General features: G+C 45.9%; 2 protein-coding genes across 3 annotated transcripts in view; both read left to right on the top strand.

Annotated features, from left to right (window-relative positions):
- The window catches only part of LOC125928295 (small integral membrane protein 10-like protein 2A), a 64,963-nt gene extending 52,966 nt beyond the window's left edge, over positions 1-11,997 (top strand). Inside the window, exons 2-3 of one of the 2 annotated variants that reach the window (XM_049638939.1) lie at positions 3,535-3,578; positions 11,910-11,997. In XM_049638939.1, coding sequence (XP_049494896.1) covers positions 3,535-3,578; position 11,910 — 45 coding nt within the window. In that variant the 3' untranslated portion in view covers positions 11,911-11,997. Of the gene's footprint in view, positions 1-3,534; positions 3,579-3,771; positions 3,895-11,909 lie in introns of those variants that run through there. The other variant, XM_049638940.1, reaches the window with a different exon arrangement.
- Positions 1-22,342, top strand: part of CYTH3 (cytohesin 3) — a 175,931-nt gene that overhangs the window by 52,719 nt on the left and 100,870 nt on the right. The window contains exons 2-3 of the mRNA XM_049638931.1: positions 3,535-3,578; positions 11,910-12,021. Of these exons, the coding sequence (XP_049494888.1) occupies positions 3,543-3,578; positions 11,910-12,021 (148 nt within the window). The 5' untranslated portion in view covers positions 3,535-3,542. The remainder of the gene's footprint in view (positions 1-3,534; positions 3,579-11,909; positions 12,022-22,342) is intronic.

Genomic DNA, 22,342 nt, shown 5'->3' with positions numbered 1-22,342 from the left:
GTTTATTTTTTCCTAGATATTATAACATATGCCCATATAATAGAAAATATAGAAAATACAGAAAAATAGAGACAGGAAAATTAAAGTTATCTACAGACCTCTTACCAAAGGGCAACCAATATGAGTATTTTGTTGTGTTTTGTTGGTAATATTTTATATACGACTTTTTTCTTCTTACATGGTTAGGATTGTATCATATGTTTTTTTTTTTTTTTTAAGTTTATTTATTCATTTTGAGATAGGAGAGAGAGAACCAGCAGGGAAGGGGCAGAGAGAGAGGGGAACAGAGGATCCAAAGCAGGCTCTGTGCTGGCAACAGAGAGCCCGATGCGGGGCTCGAACTCACGAACTGTGAGATCTCACAGTTGAACACTCAACTGACTGAGCCACCCAGGTGCCCCTAAACATTTTTTTTTAATTTTTTTTTTAATGTTTATTTATTTTTGAGATAGAGAGAGAGAGACAGAGCATGAATGGGGGAGGAGCAGAGAGAGAGGGAGACACAGAATCGGAAGCAGGCTCCAGGCTCTGAGCCATCAGCCCAGAGCCCGACGCGGGGCTCGAACTCACGGACCTCGAGATCGCAAGATCGTGACCTGAGCTGAAGTCAGATGCTCAACCGACTGAGCCACCCAGGCGCCCCGCCCCTAAACATTTTTAAGTGTACAGTTTAGTGGCATTAAATATATTCACATTGTTGTGAATATCACCACCATCCATCTCCAGAACTTCCTCATCTTCCCAAACTGAAACCCTGTCCCCAATGAATAACCACTCCCTGGTCCCTGGCAACCACCCTTCTACTTTCTGTCTCTATGAATTTGTTTTCCTGCTTTTCATTATTTTGGGAAGTGTAATTGATGTATAACATTATAGCAGTTTCAAGTATACATTGTGAAGTGATTGTCACAAATCTGGTTAATATCCCTCACCCTACGTAGTTACAAAATTATTTTTTCTGGTGGCAAGAACTTCTAAGACTCACTCTCTTAGTAACTTTGAAAGTTATGTATTTATTTTGAGAGAGAGAGAATCCCAAGCAGACTCCACACCGTCAGCACAGCCAGATGTGGGGTTCGATCTCATGAACCATGAGATCGTGACCCGGGCTGAAACCAGAAGTCGGACGCTTAGCTGACTGAGCCACCCAGGCACCCCTCTCTTAGTAAGTTTTAAATATGCAATACAGTAAGTATATTATCTATAGTTTCCATGCCATACTTTATATCCCTATGACTTCCTTCATTCTTAGCTGAAAGTCTGTACCTTTTGACCCCTGCCTCCCTTTGCCACTCCCCCATGTCACCTCTACCAACCACCAGTCTTCTCTCTGTGTCTGTGAGCTCATTTTGTTTTGTTTTGTTTTTGGATTCCACATGTGAGATCATACTGTATTTGTCTTTGTCTGACTTATTTCACTTAGCATAATGTCCTCAAGCTCCATCCATTTTGTGGCAAGTGGAAAGAGTTCATTCTTTTTTTACGGCTGAGTAATAGTACTCCATTGTGTGTGTGTATGTGTTTTACATATATTATTTTCTTTATCCATTTATTCATTGAACAGGGGGGTGCAGATATCTTTCCAAATTAGTGTTTTGGTGGGGTTCCTGGGCAACTCAGTGGATTGAGCATCCAACTCTTGATTTTGGCTCAGGTCATGATCCTAGGGTCATGGGATCGAGCCCCACATCAGGCTCTGTGCTGACTGTGGAGCCTGCTTGAAATTCTCTCTCTCTCTCTTTCTCTCTCTCTCTCTCTCCCCCTCCCTCCCTCCCTCCCTCCCTCCCTCCCTCCCTCTCTCACTCTCTCTAAAATAAAATAAAAAAATTAGTGTTTTTGTTTTCTTTGGATAAGTTACTCAGAAGCAGGATTGTTGGATCATATGGTGATTCTATTTTTAATATTTTGAGGAAACTATGTACTGCTTTCCATAGCGGCTGTACCAATTTATGTTCCCACCAACAGTGCATGAGGGTTTCCTCTTCTCCACGTCCTCGCCAACATTTGTTATGGCTTTTTAAAAAAATTTTTGTTTTAAAGATTAAAAAATTTGTTTTGAAATTTGTTTACTATTTATTTATTTTTGAGAGAGAGACAGAATGTGAGTGGGAGAGGGTCAGAGAGAGAGAGAGAGAGAGAGAGAGAGAGAGAGGGAGATGCAGAATCTGAAGCAGGCTCCAGGCTCTGAGCTATTAGCACAGAGCCCCATGCAGGGCTTGAACTCACGAACAGTGAGATCAGACCTGAGCCAAAGTCGGATGCTTAACCGACTGAGCCACCCAGGCACCCCCCAAAAAATTTTTTTTTAAGTTTATTTATTTTTGAGAGAGAGAGAGAGAAAGCACAAGGGAGGGGCAGAGAGAGATGGAGAGAGAGAGAATCCCAAGCAGGCTCTGCACCATCAACACTGAGTCCAACATGGCCCTTGAACTCACGAACCTTGAGTTGATGACCTGAGCCTAAATCAAGAGTCGGACGCTTAACCGACTGAGCCACCCAGGTGCCCCTGCTTGCTTGCTTGCTTGCTTGCTTTCTTTCTTTCTTTCTTTCTTTCTTTCTTTCATATATCTCAAAATGTAAAGGTCTAGTTCCCAAACAGTTTTATGCCCCCAGAAGGAAACCCTGTACCCATTAGTGGTCACTCCCTATCCCTCTGGCCCTTCGGCATCTGTAAACCACCAATTTCTGCCTATGTGTGTGGATTTCATACAAATGGAATCCTACAACATGTGACCTTTTGTGTCTGGCTTCTTTCACTCAGTGTCATATCTTCAAGGCTTATCCATGTGGCATACATCAGTACTCTATTCCTCTGTAAGGCTGAGAAATGTTCCATTATATATATTATCATATATCAATACATATAATATATAATAACATTATATATTAAATATATTAACATATATATTATATACGTACCACAGTTTGTGTATTCATTAATCCATTGGTAGGCGTTTGGGCGGTTTCCATCTTTTTGCAGTTATGACTAATGCTGTTACGAACATGTGTATACAAGCATTTGTTTCAATACCTGTTTTCAATTATTTTGAGCACACCATATACCTAGGCACAGAACTGCTGGATCATATGGTAATTCGATTTACCTTTTAAAAAAAAATTTATTTGAGAGAGAACGTGCACAGGAAGAGCAGAGAGAGAGAGAGAGAGAGAGAGAGAGAGAGAGAGAGAATCCCAAGCAGGTCTGCACTGTCAGTTCAAGGAGCCTGATGTGGGGTTTGAACCCACAAACCCATGAGATCATGACCTGAGCCAAAATCAAGAGTTGGGTGCCTAACCGCCTGAGCCACCCAGGCACCCCTCTGTGTTTAGCTTTTTGGGGAACCGTCAAACTGTCTTCCATGATGGTTGCATCCTTTTACATTCCCACCAGCAGGACGTGAGGGTACCATTTCCCCCACATCTTTACACGGAGACCATATCTTAAAGTTGGGGGGCAGGGGCCGTCTGATCTTTGGTCACGGTGGTTTGTCCATGATTGGTTTTGATAACCTCTAGCACTGTTTCCCTCCACAGTTCACAGAATGGAATGTTGGCCGAAGAGCAGCCATTGTGATCTGGTAAGGACCTTCAATTCTGTTAACTTGGAAATTCACACAACAGCTGGAAGGGGCTTTGGGAGACATATAGTTCAGACGTATCTTCTCTGGTCTCTGCTTGAATGCTGCCTATGATGGGTGCTCACAGCACCAGGGGGTGGACAATCCCACTGTTGGACAATTGTCTCCTTTTCCTGAAAATCCATTTCTTTAGAGGTGGAGGTTCAGAGAAGGCTCCCTGGAGGAGGGGACGTCAGAACTGCGCTTTGGGGGTGTTGAGTTGACCAGGGAAGGAAATGCAGGAGGTATGTCCCTGGCAGAAGAAAAGCGAAAGCAATGTTTTCCAAACTGATTGTGTATACCACAGTGGTAGCCTCACCAGGGGCCTTGTTGGACAGGTCTTTTTTTTTTTTTTTTTTTTTTTAAGCTTATTTATTTACTTTTGAGAGAGAAAGAGCACAAACAGGGGAGGGGCAGAGAGAGAAAGGGAGACACAGAATCTGAAGCAGGCTCCGGGCTCTGAGCTGTCGGCACGGAGCCCACCCTCAGGAACCGTGACATCATGACCCGAGCCAGAGTCTGACACTCAACCGACTGAGCCACCCAGTTGGGTGGTCCTTTGATGAATCACCCTGAGAGAGTTTCAGTTGCCCTACACAGCCCTTCCCTGCTTCAACACCTCTCCACCTGTTTCTGTCTATTGTCTTTTAGATTGGAATGTGCCAAAGTATTTATTTCAAACAGGCTTTTTAAAACAAAAATATTTTGTTTGAGTTTATTTATTTATTTTGAGAGAGAACATGAGCAGAGGAAGGGCAGAGAGAGAGAGAGAGAGAGAGAGAGAGAGAATCCCAAGTATGCTCTGTGCTGTCAGTGCAGAGCCTGACATGTGGCTCCATCCCACAAACCGTGAGGTCATGACCTGAACTGAAATCAAGAGTCGGCTGCTTAACTGACTGAGCCACCCAGGTGCCCCGACATCTGTCCATCTCTTAAACATCTGGTGGCGTTCCTTGGCTCGCCAGTCTGAGCCCCTTCATTATTCTTTGTCTTGGGTTTTCTAGGAGACACTTTGTTTTTAATCCTGCGGGACAGGCAAATGCAACATCTATAATTAGATGTGTCTATTATTAAATTCCACATCTTACTGACGAATTCTTGCTGAGGTGCCTGGAGTACCAGTGAGGAAGTACAATGCCCCAATATTCACAGAAGCTCCAAGCTGCCAGGTGGGGTGGAAACGAGCAAATCTTTCAGTGACTGAGCTACAACATGAGTCCTCACCAAGGAGCTTCTCATTGTGTCCCAGTAAGCCACTTCTTGCTTCCAAGGAAGAGTACCTGGGACTTAAATTGATGAATAAGTCAGCTTGTGGTTGTCGTGGGTGGCTGGGGACAAGGGTGATATGTAAATAAAATGGGTAAAATTTAAATTGCGTTTTAGTGAATAGCATTGTAATTTCTTCCCCTATGAAATTCAGTTAGTAGCAAAACAGGACTCTCTCTTTTTTTAATGTTTATTTATTTCGTTTTACTTTTTTTAATTGAAAAAGTTTTTTAACGTGGATTCATTTTTGAGAGACAGAGAGAGACAGAGCACGAGCAGGGGAGGGGCAGAGAGAGAGGGAGACACAGGCTCCAGCTGTCGGCACAGCGCACGTCGCGGGGCTTGAACCCACGAACCGGGAGATGATGCCCTGAGCCGAAGTCAGAGGCTTAACCAACTCTGCCACCCAGGAGCCCCAAAATGTTTGTTTAGTTTTGAGAGAGAGACAGATCGCACGTGAGGGAGAGGCAGAGAGAGGGAGGCAGAGGATCTGCGGCAGGCTTTGTGAGGACAGCAGCAAGTCCCACGTGAGACTCGAACTCACAAACCATGAGATCATGACCTGAGCCCCGTGAGATCATGACCGGAGCCCCGTGAGATCATGACCTGAGCCAAAGTTGGATGCTCAACCGACTGAGCCACCCAGGCGTGCCTCAAAACAGGACTCTTTGAAAGCTGGGTCCTTTTTTCCTTCCTATTTATTTTTTCCTCCATCTTTATCTTGTGGGGTGCGAATGACCCAAGGGCTGGGTATTTGTTGTCCAAGTAAGAACCAACTATGAAAACATCAGAAGATGTGCTCATAGGAGAGGAGTGGCCAGAAGGTAAATAGAATGCGCCATCTTTGGGAAAGCCAGAGTTTGATTTGATTTCATCATCAAGGCTCCTCTGCCCCACAATGCTTCCCTGGCCCTAGGATTGCCCACCAGTAGGCAAGTTCATGCTGTTTCGTCTTCAGAACCAACAAGCAACCGTCAGCATCTGGCGGATGGCTCAGCTGGCAGTTCCCCTTGGCTTCTCCTTGTGGGAGATTCAAGGAAGGGCCGGGCATCGGAAGGACTTTCGGGGAAATCATCTTTCCTCTGTCTTCCTTCCCCTTCCATATTCTGCTTATTAATAATTCACTTTTCCTTTTAATTCTCAGTACTCTGGCTGTTCTTTTGGGCCAGGCCGATGCACACTTCACTTTCTTCTATTTCCTTTTATTCCAATCACAAAATCCCTCCAGGCTGAAGCTCCCTTCTCAGAAACCTAGCAATTAGAAGAGGAAGCCGGTCTCTTACTAACACTTTGTTTGGAGCTCCGTCATAAATAATTAACCTGACGTTACACTCAGAAAACAAATGGATGGGGTTCAGTTGGCGATGTTGTGTGGGAGCTTTCTCTCCTGGGGTTTTACCCCACTCACAAAATCCAGGAAGCGGATACAGGCCTTTCCATTAGCAGGGATGAGCTGTCCGATTTCCAACACTTAGGGAGGAAACCACATCGAGCCATTTTTCTCAGGCACTTAAACTTGAGATTTGTTCATGAATCCGGTGTCTGAGACTCAGGACAGCATTTTCTCCCACCAGCATCTCACGGCCCCAAAGGCTGCAGCCGCCCCCACACTCGTTCGATTTGACCTCCGGTCAACTCAGTTTCATTCCTGGGGATGACAGTGGAGGGTGCAGGGTGGATTCAGAAGGGGCCATGGTCATCTCCACTCAGATTCAGTCCTTGGCTAAAATGGTCAGGGTGAAGAGGTGGCTGGGATGGGTTCTTCCTTTCCTTTTCTTTCTTCCTTTCTTTCTTTCTCTCTCTCTCTCTCTCTCTCTCTCTTTCATGGATCCTTCCTGCCTTCCTTTCCTCCCTCCTTTCCTTCTTCTTCCCTTCCTTCCCTCCTTCCCTCCCTCTTTCTTCCCTTCCTTCCTTCCCTCCCTCCCTCCTTCTTCCCTTCCTTCCTACCTTCCCTCCCTCCCTCCTTCTTCCCTTCCTTCCTTCCCTCCCTCCTTCTTCCCTTCCTTCCTTCCTTCCCTCCCTCCCTCCTTCTTCCCTTCCTTCCTTCCCTCCCTCCCTCCTTCTTCCTTTCCTTTCTTCCTTCCTTCCTTCCTTCCTCTCCTTCATGGATCCTTCCTTCCTCCCTCCCTCCCTTTCTTTCAACGGATGTGAAATTCACATAACATAAAATTAACCACTTCATCACAAAAGGGCAAATACTATGTGCTTCTTCTTATATGAGGTGCCTAGAGTCATCAGATTCACAAAAGACAGAAAGTAGGATGGTGGGAGCCAGGGGTGGGGGGTGGGGGAAGGGATGGAGAGTGAGTGTTCGATGGGGACAGAGTTTCCATTTGGGAAGATGAAAGGGATCTGAAGATGGAGCATAATGATGGCTGTACAGCAGTGAGAATGTTGAAGATAGTCATTATCATGTTATGTATATTTTACACACACATATACATATATATATATATACATATATATATATATAAATAATTTTTAATTGACCATTTTAAAGTGTATAGTGGCATTTAGTCAATTTGCAATGTTGTACAACCATCACTTCTAACTAGTTCCATAACATTTTCATCATGGGAACCTCATACCCACTAAGCAATCAAGCCCCGTTCCCCTACACCCCTCTCCGTAATGCTCGAAACCACCAATGTGCTTCCTGTCTCTATGAATTTACTCTTCTAGATAGTTCATCTAATTGGAATCATGCAATATTGGGTCCTTTGTGTCTGGCTTCTTTCACAGAGTATAATGTTTAAGGGGGCGTTGTTGTTAACATCATACAGGTGTCAGCGCTTTAGTCCTTTTTACGCCTGAGTAATATTCCATGGTAGGAATCTGCCACAATTTGTTTATCCGCTCATCCACTGATGGCCACTGGAGATGCTTCCGCCTCTGGTTATTGTCATGCTGCTGTGAACGTGTGTGTTCAGGGATTTGTCTGGACACCTCTGTTGGGAAAGTTCAGCTGCTTTTTTGCTCTTGGTATCTTTCTCTTGTCAAGAAGGCTCACAGCTGGGTCAACCAAGAAATTAAAGACAAAATCAGAAAATACATAGAGGCAGGGGCGCCTGGGTGGCTCAGTCGGTTAAGCATCCGACTTTGGGTCAGGTCATGATCTCATGGTTCTTGGGTTCGAGTCCCATCTCAGGCTTTGTGCTGACAGCTTGGAGCCTGGAGCCTGCTTCAGATTCTGTGTCTTCATCTCTCTTTGCCCCTCTCCCACTCATGCTCTGTCTCCCTGTCTCTCAAAAATAGATAAATGTTAAAAACGTTTTTCAAAGAAAATACATAGAGGCAAATGAAAATCAAAAGACAATGGTCCAAAATCTTTGGGATGCAGCAAAAGCTGTTCTAAGAGAGAAAATTAGAGCAATGCAGGCTTACCTCAAGAAGCAAGAAAAGTCTCAAATAAACAACCTAACCTTATATCAAAAGGAGTTAGAAAAAGAAGAACAAACAAAGCCCAAAGCCAGTAGAAGAAAGGAACCGATAAAGATTACAGCAGAAATAAATGAAATAGATTAAAAAAAAAATAGAACAGATCGATGAAATCAGGGACTGGTTCTTTGAAGGCCTTGCAGCTGCCTATCTTCACCTGTGGCCAGGCTGGTCCTGCTCCTTCCGTGGCCTCTTGCAGCCTGTGGGACAGGCAGCACCTCTTGGAGAACCTGCCAGGTGACATGTCTCAGAGGGTCACAGCATTCAGAGGCCACCCAGCAATTAGGAAGCTGCCTCATCATGCTCCCTGGGGAGGGTGTTCCAGGACGTAGGCGGGCAGTTCTGTCTGTCATTGGTTTTCTAGAAGTGCCACAACGAGAAGTCATAGTCTCTGAGGGACAGGTGCACTGAGAATCCATTTCACTGAGTCACTTTTTGGTAAGCCTGACCTCCAAGTCTCTGGATATCCTGTCTTGCCTCAACTTTAGTGTGAACAGGATGTGTAGGCATGGGAGATGCTGAGATGGGAGAGAGGGCAGGGCATCCGAAACTCTGTCCCATTGTGACTCACCTAACAACCTGCCCACACCACAGGGGTCTCAGGGAACTGTTCCCTGCTGCCTGGACACATCTGATGAGAGCGTGCTTTCAGCAGAGAAGGAGGCATGATGCGCTTTTAGGCTGGGACAGTATTAAAAACAATCAGCCATGGGGTGCCTGGGTGGCTCAGTCGGTTGAGGGTCTGACTTTGGCTCAGGTCACAATCTCATGGTTCATGAGTTTGAGCCCCGCATCAGGCCCTGTGCTGACAGCTCAGAGCCTGGAGCCTGTTTCAGATTCTGTGTCTCCCTCTGTCTGTGCCTCCCCCACTCGCACTCTGTCTCTCAAACATAAATAAACATTAAAATATTTTTAAACAATCAGCCATGGAGTTCCTTTGTTGGACATTTCCCAAACCTTTTTAATTTACTCAGGTGAAATTCCCATCACCTAAAATTAATCATTTTAAAGTGAACAATCCGGTGGCATTTCGCACATTCCCAATGTTGTGCCCCCACCGTCTGTCTCTAGCTCCAGAGCGAATGCATTCCCCCCAAAAGCAATTCTGTACCCATTTAAGCAGCCACTCCCCACCCAGACCCTTGGACCAGCGTCAACTGGAAAATTCAATCCTTAGTGTGCAGTCAGGTGCCTCAGTCAACACTGGTGCCACGTGGTAGGGGTGAAGAAAGATGTGACAGGAGGTGGAAAAAGAAGAGGTAGGGGAGACAGGTGAGGACATCGGGTCGTGTGTGGGGAACAGGCTGGGGACTCCCTGCGTGTGTGCGCTTCCAGGAGTAACTGGAATACGTTCCCTTTTCTTTTGTATTCCTGAGGCTGGATGGTGTCTTGAAAGGACGGGGGCAGCAGGGGTGGGGCCCCTTCCAGCTCCTCCATTCTCTCCTCGTGTGCTCTCTGGCAAGTTAATCTGTGTCTCTGAGACTCAGCTCTCTTGTCTCTAAGGAGGGCTAACAGTATCCACGTGGTCAGGCGGCCGGGAGGGCTCCAGGGCAGGTACGAGGGCACTTGGCACTGAGGTTGCACACGGCAGGTGCTTCAAAGTAGTCTCCATCCTATTGTTGTACTTCTTCAATGATGAAGATGGTAATGGTGGGGCTGCTTGGGAGATGGTTGGTGCTGCCAGAGAGAAAAGGATGCAGAAAGGTAAAGCGGAGGAATTTGCCCCCATCAGGGAGAAGCCAAGGGAATTTGAAAGCCTTTTAAGAAATGAGGACGCCCTTGCCCTGACTCACCTGCTCCGGCAGGGTGTCTCCCTGTGAAGGTCTGGGAGGCCTCGTTTCTCGTTTCTTCTCTCCTTTGAACTTGGAAGCAGTGGAGGAGGGTTCGAAAGGCCGTGACTAAGCTCTCCGCCAGCTTCCCCGCAGCTTTCTGCTGAGCAAGCCGGCGCCGAGGAGAGAGCGCCCCGGGCAGTGCATTCTGCAGCGGGACAAGAATGTGATTTTTGTGCGCTGCCTTTCCAGCCCCTCTTTCACACACAGAAAAATGCTGCGTGCATAAGGGCGTGTCCTTCTTTCCTTGGGGGAGAAGACAATTCTTCAATTCCCAAACAGAATCTGGAATTCATTCTCCTTGGGAGGAAGCCACGGGCACTGCCCGAGGATGGGGGGGTGGGGGGGGGGAGGAGACAGCCCTTCTCCAGGCATCGAGACAATACTCCACCTCCTCAAGACCACAGAAAAGAGAATCAGAGGGTACGAGTTTCCTGGGGCTGCAAATTGCCTTGAACTGGGTGGTTTCAAAACAACAGAAATTTATTCTCTCGCAGTTCTGGAACCAGAAGTCTAAGACCAAGGTGTCAGCGGGCCAAACGGTGCCTCTCTCCTAGCTTTTGGTGGCTCTCAGAGGTCTTTCCTTTCCCTAGCTGGTGGCTGCCTCATCCCAATCTCTGCCTCTGTGGCCCATGGTCATCTTCCCTGTGTGTGTGTGTGTGTGTGTGTGTGTGTGTGTGTGTGTGTCCTCTCTGTCTTATAAGGACGCCAGTCCCTGGATTTAGGGCCCACCTACTCCAGTATGACCTCATCTTAACGAATTACACCTGCAAAGACTCTACTTCCAAATTTGGTCACATTCTGAGATTCTAGATGGACGTGAATTTGGGGGTGGGGGTGGGGCACTATTCATCTCAGCACACAAACCAAAACTCCAAATGGCAGCAGGGATCCAAAATCCCAAACACACAAACCTGATACATCGAAACACAGATTCTAAGTCAGACCGACTATGTTCCCCTCCCTTTCTTTTAAGCACCACTGCCTTGTGTAGGGATTTTTAAGTTGAAAACTTCCATAGTTCCCTTGTGCCCCTTCCCAGGCAACACTACCCTGCCCTCAGGTAACCATTGTGCAGTTGGGGTCCTCCGGGGAGCATTGTAAGGTGCAGGGGTTCATTGGTGGCAATGTAGCGAGGGACTGTCCGTGCTCTCCTTGCTAGTTGATAGAAACACAGTTGATTTTTTTTAAATTTACATCCAAATTAGTTAACATCTAGTGCAACAATGATTTCAGGGGTAGATTCCTTAGTGCCCCTTACCCATTTAGCCCATCCCCCCTCCCACAACCCCTCCAGTAACCCTCTGTTGTTCACCATATTTATGAGTCTCTTCTTGTTTGTCTCCTCCCTGGTTTTGTATTATTTTTGTTTCCCTTCCCTTATGTTCATCTGTTCTTTGTCTTAAAGTCCTCATATGAGTGAAGTCATATGATATTTGTCTTTGACTAATTTTGCTTAGCATAACACCCTCTGGTTCCATCCACGTGGTTGTAAATGGCAAGATTTCATTCTTTTTGATTGCCGAGTAATACTCCATTGTATATATAGACATCTTCTTTATCCGTTCCTCAGTCAGTGCACATTTGGGCTCTTTCCATACTTTGGCTATTGTCGATAGTGCTGCCATAAACATCAGGGTGTACATGCCTTCGAAACAGCACACCTGTATCCCGTGGATAAATGCCTAGTAGTGCAATTGCTGGGTCGTAGGGTACTTCTATTTTTAGTTTTTTGAGGAACCTCTATACTGTTTTCCAGATTGTCTGCACCAGCTTGCATTCCCACCAACAACGCAAAAGAGATTCTCTTTCTCCACATCTTCGCCAACATCTGTTGTTGCCTGAGTTGTTCATGTTACCCATTCTGACAGGTATGAGGTGGTATCTCATTGTGGTCTTGATTTGTATTTCCCTGATGATGAGTGATGTGGAGCATTTTTTCATGTGTTGGTTGGCCATCTGGGTGTCTTCTCTGGAGAAGTGTCTATTCATGTTGTTTGCCCATTTCTTCACTGGGTTATTTTTTTGGGTGTTGAGTTTGAGAAATTCTTTATAGATTTTGGATACTAACCCTTTATCTGATATGTCATTTGCTAATATCTTCTCCCATTCTTTTGGTTGCCTTTTAGTTTTGCTGATATAAACACAGTTGATTTTTATGTCAATTCTGCAACTTTGCTGGATTTACTTATAAGTTGTTGGAGATTTTTGGAATTTTCTATGTAGACGATCCTGTCATCTGTAAACAGAAACACTTTAATTTTGTTCCTTTTTTCATCTGTAGGCCTTTTATTTCTTTTCTTGCTTTATTGTGTGGGCTAGAATTTCCAGTGCTATGTTGAGTGGCAGCAGTGAGAATTAAATCCTGGCTTTGTTCCCAGTCTTAGGAGAAAAGCATCAGTCTTTCAAAATTAAGTGTGCTGGGAGCTATAGGTTTTTGTAGATTAAAAAAAAATCACGTTGAAGAAGTCCCTGTTTATGCCTAGTGCCTGAGTATTTCAAATCATGAGTGGGTATTTAATTTTATCAAATGCTTTTTCTGCATCCATCGAAGCGATCATGTGATTTTTCTTCTTAGCCTGTAGATTACATTGATTGATTTGTGACTGTTTGAACTAGCCTTGCATCCTGGGAATAGACACCACTCGATCCTGGTGTACAGTTCGTTTTATTTTTATTTTTAAAGTTTATTTATTCATTTTGAGAGAGAGAGAGAAAGAGGGAGAGAGTGTGTTTGACTGGGGGGTATGGGCAGAGAGAGAAGGAGAGAGAATCCTGAGCAGGCTCTGCATTGTCAGCGCAGAGCCCAATGCAGAGCTCAAGCCCACAAACTGTGAGATCATGACCTGAGCCGAAACTAAGAGTCAGACACTTAACCCATGAGCCACCCAGGCGCCCCTTTATTTTCATTTTTATTACAGTTCTTTTTATATATTACCGAATTATATTTTCAGTGTTTTGGTAAGAATTTTCATATCTATGTTTGGGAAGGATAGTGTCTGTAATTGTCCCTTTTTTATACTGTCTCTGTCTAGTTTTGGGAACAGGGTGATACTGGCATTATACATTAAATTGGGAAGTGTTCTTCTTGTCTTTTCTGGAAGAAAAGGACTGATGCTCATCCTTTATTTATTTCTTATTTTTTAAATATTCTATTTTTAAGTAATCTCTACACCCAACATAGACTGTAGAACTCACAACCCCGAGATCAAGAGTTGCATGCTCTACTGACTGAGCCAGCCAGGCGCCCCTGATATTTATCCTTTAAACATTTGGTAGACTTCTCCATTGATACTATCTGGGCCTGGGGATTTCTTTTTTTAGGAGTTTTAAAATTATATATTCAGTTTCCTTAATTGTTATAGCCTCTTTATAATTTTATTTTAGTGGGGCGCCTGAGTGGTTAAGTTGGGTAAGCCTCTGACTTCAGCTCAGGTCACAATCTCCCTGTTCGTGGGTTCGAGCCTCACATCGTGCTCTGTGCTGAAGCTTAGAGCCTGGAGTTTGCTTCGGATTCTGTGTCTCCCTCTCTCTCTGCCTCTCCCCTGTTCATGCCCTGTGTCTCTCTCTCCCTCCGTAATAAATAAACATTAAAAAAATTTTTTTAAATGCTTCTCTAGTTTTATTTTATTTTGGAGAGAGAGAATGAACATGAGTAGGGGAGAGGGGAGGAGGGAGGGAAGGAGAGAGGGAGGGAGGGAGAGAGAGAGAGAGAGAGAGAGAGAGGGAGAGAGAATCTCAAGCAGTCTCCATGCTCAGCACTGAACCTATCTTGGGGCCCAGTCTCACCACCCGGATCATGAACTGAGCTGAAATCAACAGCCCGATGCTCAACCAACTGAGCCACCCAGGCGCCCCTGTGATAGGCTTTTTAAATTATCCATTTCATTTTGGATGAGTGGTGACATATTTCACTTTTTGAGGAATGGACCCATTTCACCTAAGTTTTCAAATATAAGAGTGGGTAATGTCCATAGTGTGCCTTTATTAACGCATTAATTACCCCTTCTTTGGTCAGTCTTGCTAGAAAGGTGTCAATTTTATGTATCTTTTCAAAGAACCAGCTTTAAACATAATTAATTAATTAATTTTATTGGGTTAGAAATGTAGACCATAACGTGTTGTTTTCTCTCACTGCTTTCAAGCTTTCTTCCATTTTCTTTACATTCAAAGTTCTCCTATGATGTGTCTTGGCATTGACTTTGGCCCAGGTCATGATCTCGAGGTTCGTGAGTTTGAGCCCTGCACTGGGGTCCCTGCTGTCAGGGCAGAGCCTCCTTTGGATCCTCTGTCCTCCTCTCTCTCTGTCTGTCCCCCGCTCATTCTCTCTCTCTCTCTCTCTCTCTCTCTCAAAAATAAATAAAGCATTAAAAATTATTATTTTTTAATTTTTTTCTTATTTGTTTTTAATTTTTAACTTTTTTAACATTAAAAAAATATTTTGGGGGTGGGGGATGGGCAGAGAGAGAAAGAGACAGAGGAGCCAGAAGTGGGCTCCGTGCTGACAGCGGAGAGCCTGACGTGGGGCTCAGACTCACGAACTGTGAGATTATGACCTGAGCCCAAGTAAGATGCTTAACCAACTGAGCCACCCAGGTGCCCATAAAAAAACACTTTTTTTAGATTCATCCTGTTTGAGATTTGCTCAGCTTCTTGACTCTGTAGGTTCACTTCATTCGCCAAACTTGGGAAGTTTTCAGCCATTATTTTTGAAATACTTTTCTTTCTTTTTTTTTTTTTTTAACATTTATTTATTTTTGAGAGACAGAGAGAGACAGCACAAGCAGGGGAGGAGCAGAGAGAGAGGGAGACACAGAATCCAAAGCAGGGTCCAGGCTCTGAGCTACCAGCACAGAGCCTGATGCAAGGCTCGAACTCACAGACCGCGAGATCATGACCTGAGCCGAAGTCGGCCACACAACCAACTGAGCCACCCAGGCACCCCTATTTTTTTCTTTTTTCTTTTAATCTCGAATACTTTTCCTACTGTGCCCTCTTTCTCCTCTTTATCCAGAGCTCTGATGACGCGAATGTCAGTTCAGATCCTTGAGGCTCTGTTCATTTTTTTATAGCCCAATTTCTCTCTGTTGTTCAGACTGGATAATTTCTGTTGCTCTGTCTTCAAGTTCACTGATTGTTAGCTCTGTCACTTCCATTCTATTGCCGCCGCATCCATTGATTCAAAAACTTTGTTTTTTTTTTTTCCATTCTACAATTTCCATTTGGTTCTTCTTTGTACCTTCTCTTCCTTTGTATGTTTTGTTCTCTTTTTGCATCTGTTTCAAGCGTGTTCATAATTGCTCATTGAATATTTTTCTACTGACTGCTTCAAAAATCTTACTCAAGTGACTAACGTCTCTGTCATCTTGGGATTGGTGTCATATACCAATTGTCTTTTTTCATCCCATTTGGTGTGATGAGGGATTTCCAATTGTATCCTGGACTTTTCGGTATTTTATGCAGTCTTAGATAAATATTCTGTTTATGCCTTCTTCCTCTGACGCCTCCAGCAAAGGAAGCGTGGGATTCCTCCCCTTTACTAGCGGGTGGGGGCGGGAATCCAGGCCCCCCCCTTGGTGTCTGTGGACATCCTGGGTTGAGGGAAAGAATACCTGGTTACGGAGGAGTGGAGATGGAGTTTCTGGCTCCCCCAGGCCTCTGCTGACACCACTCTGGCTGGGAAGGTCTGGGCACCTCATGACCGCTCCCCACATGGCCTCCACTGATACTCAGGGACCAGATGGCCTTGTCACTGCCGCTGGTCAAAGTCCTGACTCTCTCCGAGGCTTTCTCCGACATCACCCCAGTGGGGGGGAACGGGGCCCTCATTACTGCCTGGCTGGGATGAAGTCCAGGTTTCCTGCTTGGCCTTCTCTGATCCCATTCTGGGAGCAGGCAGTGGCTTGGGACACCTCCTTTCAGCTGAGGAGGGTGGAGGTCTGGGCTCCCCACTCAGCCTTTCGCTGACATTGGTCGGGGTGCGGCTGGCTGGAGTACAACCTTATTGTCTAAAAGTTTTCCGCTTTGCTAGGCTGCACTTTTCCTGATCCTTTGGCTAGAGAGGGCAGGCTTTTGTTGGGACTTTTCTTTCCTTTTTTTTTTGTCTGTACCGGTTGGTGTTTCTGGGTTTCTGGTTCTCCAGTTCAAGTCTGGGATCTCTGAGGCAAAAAGAAAACCCAAAGTGCCTTGGTGGCTCAGTTGGTTAAAGCATCTGACTTGGGCTCAGGTCATGAACTTGAAGTTTGTGAGTTCGAGCCTGCATCCGGCTCTGTGCTGAGAGCTCAGAGGCTGGAGCCTGCTTCAGATTATGTGTCTCCCTCTCTGCCCCTCCCCTGCTCTTGCTCTGTCTCTCAAAAATGAATAAACATTGGGGGGAAAAAAGAAAGAAAGAAAACCCAAGGAACTCACCATCATGTCACTCCTTGGGTCCCAAGGTGCCTAGTCCCTCTCTCTTTGTTTCCTTTCAGGGTCTTCTTGTGTTTGGTTCATATGCAATGTCCATGGACTTGTACTGAGTGGGAGCAATAGAGAAAAACACTTCTATCTTTCTGGAATCAGAAGTCTGTCTAAATTACATTATTTTATTTTTTATAAAATTTTTAAAGTTCATTTATTTTTGAGATAGAGAGAGACAGTGTGAGCAGGGGAGGGGCAGAGAGACAGAGGGAGAGAGAAAGACTCCCAAACAGGCTTCATACTGTCAGCAGTCAGCATGACGCCTGACCCAGGGCTCGAACTCATGAACCGTGAGATCATGACCTGAGTGGAAATCAAGAGTTGGACGCTTGAGTTGGACCGATCGAGCCACCCAGGTGCCCCTGAAGAACATTATTTTGTAATTTTTAATGTTTTTATTATTTATTTATTTTTGAGCTGTCAGCACAGAGCCCTGTGTGAGGCTTGAACCCATGAACCACGAGATCATGACCTGAGCTGAAGTCAGTTGCTTAACTGACTGAGCCACCCAGGCGCCCCTAAACTACATTATTAAAAAATGAATTTTTTAATGTTTTTATTTATTTTTAGAGAGAGAGAGAGACAAAACACTAGCAGTTCACCCAAGGGCACCGCAGTGATAAACTTTAACAGCATGTATTAAATACTAAAACTGTATTGATCAAGCAGCAGATCTGTAACGATTAAATTTATATGACTAATCTGTTATTGGGGGAGATGTATTTGAGTGGTGTGTGTGCACACCAGATCCTCTCCCTTCCCTCCCCTTCCCCCCCCCCCCCCCGAGAAAAAGAGCCTTTGCCCCCTGCCAGGGGGTGGAGTAAAGGTTTCCAAGGCTGTTACAGTCACCCTGGGTGCTGAGGTCTGACATGTCCATCATCAAAAGTCATTGGCTGCTGGCTCCTGTCGAAACCCTGGGGCCTGCTTGGTGGGGGTGCTAAGAAACAGGTTGTTGAATGAATGAAGTGACATCACAGGAAGAGCACGGAGTCCCCAGATTCCTTTACACCACTGCACATATGGGACTGTGGCTGTGAGAACCCAGTTCTTTAGAGGACCGTTCAGCTATGAGGTGTGGGACAATTCACAAGCAGAGGGCATGGAGTGTATGGCAAGGGACATTCCAGAAGGCAGATGTGAAGGACAAGACAGCAGCTAGAAGGTGGCAGTGACAGTGGGAGCCCTTACTGAGATTCAGCTTTGCCTCCCCATCTCGTTACACGGATTCTGCCGGTCTTGTGAATGAGTGAGCGAGGAAACTTTATACTTCTTTTTTAATGTCGATTTATTTATTGCTGAGTGAGAGAGAGTGCACGCAAGCATGAGTGGGAGAGGGGCAGAGATAGAGGGAGAGAGAGAATCCCAAGCAGGCTCTGCACTGCCAGCACAGAGCCCGAAGCGGGGCTCGATCTCACCACTGGCAAGATCACGACCCGAGCTGAAATCAAGAGTCAGACGCTTAACTGACTGAGCCACCCAGGCGCCCACTATACTTCTGTTCTTTTAAAAAAAAAAAAAATTTTTTTTAATGTTTTATTTATTTTTGAGACAGGGAGAGACAGAGCATGAACAGGGGAGGGTCAGAGAGAGGGAGACATAGAATCTGAAACAGGCTCCGGGCTCTGAGCTGTCAGCACAGAGCCCGACGCGGGGCTCGAACTCACGGACCGCGAGATCATGACCTGAGCTGAAGTCGGCCGCCCAACCGACTGAGCCACCCAGGCACCCCATATACTTCTGTTCTTGATGATGATGAGGATCGACTGACACCTGTTGTGCACCATGCCCTGTATATGGTAGCAGGTAGTTCTAGCTCCCAGAACGTACAGGGCAGAGTTTGTGGTGGTCCCATTTCAGATGCAGAAGGTAGAGCACAGAGATGTGAAGCAACCTGTTCAAGGCCACACAGACAAGAAATGGAAGCCCCTGGGCCATCTGACTTTAGAGACTACATTATCCCCCTAGAAGACATGATGTGCTGTGATGCATCACGGCCGAGACCTAACGACCTTACTGGTTTTTGTGGGGCTTTTTCACAAAGGCAACAAATGACCAGAACTCAAGGCCTTATACGTCAAAGTGCAGAATTCCATTTGCGTGCACACAGGCAGGCCCTGGGGGTCACATGGCACTCAGTGATGTGTGTTCTGTCACTTAGCTGCTGGCTAGGAGCTCACTTTCTATTTGGAGGACCGTGATCACAGACAGATGTTCTATGTACTTATGTTTGTCATTTTCACCCTTTTTCTTTTTAATTGCTTGTCCGTTAGTACACTCTGAACCCCAGGGTGGAGTTTCCTGGTGACTTCAAGCTGCACGCTGCAGACTCTGACCAACTTCCAAAGGGGACCTTTTTAAATTAAAAAAAAAAAAAGTTAATTTTGTTTTTTGGTAGGTCAGGGACATACTATAAAAATGAAGAGCTAGATAAAAACAACCCAGTTCTTTATTACTATAGAAGACACCTTGCGTGTAATAATTCTTTATACCGATGTCACCTTGAGTGGGTATAAAGCCTTTCTACCCAAAGACAAATAGCTTGAAGCGGTAGCTAAATTATTTTTTTCAGAGTTTACCGTTAACACAACATTCGAGTGCCTTTTCCAGCAGAGATGCAAGTTACTAATCAGTCTAAAAGGACTTGAGCTGCCCTTGGGAAGTTGAGGCCAGGGAACCTTTGTCAGTTGTGTGGATTCTAGGGGAGAGGACAAGACCAAGGTGGACTGTTTTGAAAATTGGAAAGAGAGGCGGAAGCCATCAAGGACATGATGTCTGGGCTTTTGAAAATTTAATGAGGATGTGTCTTGACACTTAGACCCCATTGGTTGCCTGGGCAGAGTGGGGAATGCTAATGTGCACAAGGTCATCTCTATTCCAACGAGATGTTTTCTTTCCGAGATGAAATTAGATTTCGGAAAGCATTATTTTCCTTCTGTGACCGTGAGCTGACAGTGAGCTGGCTGCTGTGTGCGCGGCGCCTTCCCTGGACTGGACCAGACCCCTGAGCAGATGTAACGGATTAGCTGAGGTTCCCATCTGCTGACAGTCACTGCCGTCTCTGCTTTTCTGTGTGGGGTCTGAATGCATCGGTAATGCAGGCGGCCTAGGCAGGCTCTTTCTGGCTGAGCAGGAAGACACAGGCCTTGGGAGGGTTTTGGCTCTTGTGACTTGAGTGCTAGGAGAGGACACTTTCTGTCCAGTTTCACAGACTTCCACTTGGAGGATGGAGATTGATGCACAAAGGAGAAGTTCTCTGACCTTTCCGGAATGTGCACATTCTTGATTTCTTAAACTATTTCTGCAATGGTCAGAGGGCTGATAAATGGGTTTCAACATGTTTTCAAGAGGTGTCCTCCTTTGGATGGCCCTGTTCATTCAGCAGCAGTAACAAACGCTGTTGCTTTCTCCCTTTCTCTGACATGGCCAGGCCCTGCGGTGGATCGTGGAGGCAGAATAAATATAGACTATAGTCTCTGTCTGAAGGAGTTTCAAGGCTGCAAAGCTGATACACAGGAAACAGCAAACACTGTGAGAAAGTCTGGAAATAGGCTAGGACATCAAAATTCAATTTCAGAGTTATTTGTGTAATTATTTGCCTAATGGCTGTAATCCTTCCAGGTCTTAAGTCCCCTGAGGACAGGGACTGAATTGATCTTTTTCATCATCATCTTCCCAGCACCTGGGACAGTGCTTGGACTACAGCAGGTTCCTAAATACTTATTGTCTAACTGAGGGATTGCAACGGGGTTTCAGGTTTAACACTTGTTATCTTGGAGCCCCGTCTGCCGCACAAATTGTTTTTCTTACAAATTCATTTATAAAGCTTTCAACTTCTGATGAAACCACACACATGCTGGACATAAAGCAAATGCCTATCTTAGTGGGTAACTGGGATACTTAATGTTCCTCTATGTGGGGCAACCTGAATGTGTGCAGATTAGATAAATGCTATCTTGGTGGGATTTAAGAGATACTGAAAAACAGCTTTTCTTTTTTTAACCTAATTTCCCCTTTAGTTAGTAATTTCTTTGAGTAGTGAAGGTTTTGAAGTCTTCTAATTTCTCCCTTCAAGAACAGGAATGAGGGGCTCCTGGGTGGCTCAGTCATTTAAGCATCCAGCTGTTGGTTTCAGCTCAGATCATGATCTCACGGTTTGTGAGTTTGAGCCCCGCGTTGGGCTCTTTGCTGATAGTGCGGAGCCTGCTTGGATTCATTGTCTCTGCTCTCCCCTGTTGTCTCTCTCTTTTTCTCTCTCAAAAATAAATAAATAAACTAAAAAAAAACAACAACGGAAATGACATCCTAAGCCTTTATTACCCCAACATTTTTGCAGGCTTTGTCAAAATGGAGGCGCTGGCTGAACTGTGGGGATAATCTAACATTCTACTTACAGATAACTGGGCCACGCTTTATTCTGATGGAAGTTGTCTTAGATGGACATCAGAGAGCAATTTTCAGATTCAAACTTTGAGAGAAGCACCTTGGATCACGTGTTAAGAAACCTAAAGAATGAGGAATTTGACATTTAAAAGCTGTTATAATTGATAGTATCTTTGAGTAAGCTCCACATATTACATTATCAAGTTCAAAGTGTGCTGCCATTTTTCTCAGTAACCATACTGTTATCTTCAAGATAACCGAGCTGACAGGGACATGATCAGGAAGCCGCATCTGTTGGCTGGGACTTAAACGTCCATCTCGGGACACCCAGAAGTGTGCGCGGTCACTGCAGAAGCACAGGAACGCTGGGTGTCTAATTCCCGAGGTTATTGGGAGATTGCACTCTGGAATCATCCCACAACCTTGAACAAAAAGGTGAAAACTTTCCATTTTGATAAATGACAGCGGAAGGAAACAGGCCATTTGTAAATATAAAATCGTTGCTGGAAAATGATATTAGAGATGAATTATCTCCTCCATTACAGTGTTTCCTTTTCTTTAATGCAATTTGGTTCAAGCGAAATGAACAGAAAGGCTAGGGAGGGCGCACGTTCAATGCTTCAGGGGAGTTACTGGAAGCAAGACGTGGACGGAGAAAGGAGAGCCACAGATCTGGGGCAGGCCGAGCTGAAGCCTTCTGCCCAGGAGGCCTGCGCCTAGGACCCTGGCTGTGCCCACGGGAAATTGAATTCAGAGCTCCTTCTGCATCATAAATCCAGGGCAGCTGGCAGCTCTCCAAGGGAGACTGGAGAGACAGTGCGAGAGCATCTGAGGCCAGCCAGCCGGGCCAGCCCCCAGCTGAGGGTGGGACCCAGGTGTGCGGGTGTGGGGTCCAGCCTTACACTCTGCTAATTTTAAAGTGCGCTCGTCGCCAGCGAAGAAACGTCTTCATTATGCATCAGAAAGCCGGTTACTCGGAAATGCCGCGGGGCCCAAGGGGCGAGGCCAGACTTTTGAATGTGTGCGTTTCTTGAGCTTTTTTTTTCCGGAGCGCACGTGCGAGGAGGACCCTCGGCGCCGGGGTCTGTAGAAGTGGCATCCCGCGCCCGGGACCCCACACGAGTCCCCAGGCCGCGCGAAGGCGGGGGAGGGCGCCAGTCGCCGCGCCCCGGGCCCCCTCCCCCGCCGTCCAGAGTCGCGTCTCAGCCCTGCCGGGCCCGCGCGGCGCAGTCCGGGAGGGGCCGGGCGCGTTCCCGCGGGCGGAGCCGCGCGGTCCCGGGCCCCGCCCACCGCGCCCGGGGGCGGGGCCTGCGCGTCACGTGACGGCGCGCCGAGCGGAGAGCGCCCCGCCCGGGC

The sequence above is a fragment of the Panthera uncia genome, chromosome E3 (genome assembly GCF_023721935.1).
Source record: "Panthera uncia isolate 11264 chromosome E3, Puncia_PCG_1.0, whole genome shotgun sequence".
NCBI classification, from domain to species: domain Eukaryota; kingdom Metazoa; phylum Chordata; class Mammalia; order Carnivora; family Felidae; genus Panthera; species Panthera uncia.
Note: the sequence above shows the minus strand (reverse complement) of the source record. Positions and strands in the feature narration are given on the sequence as shown.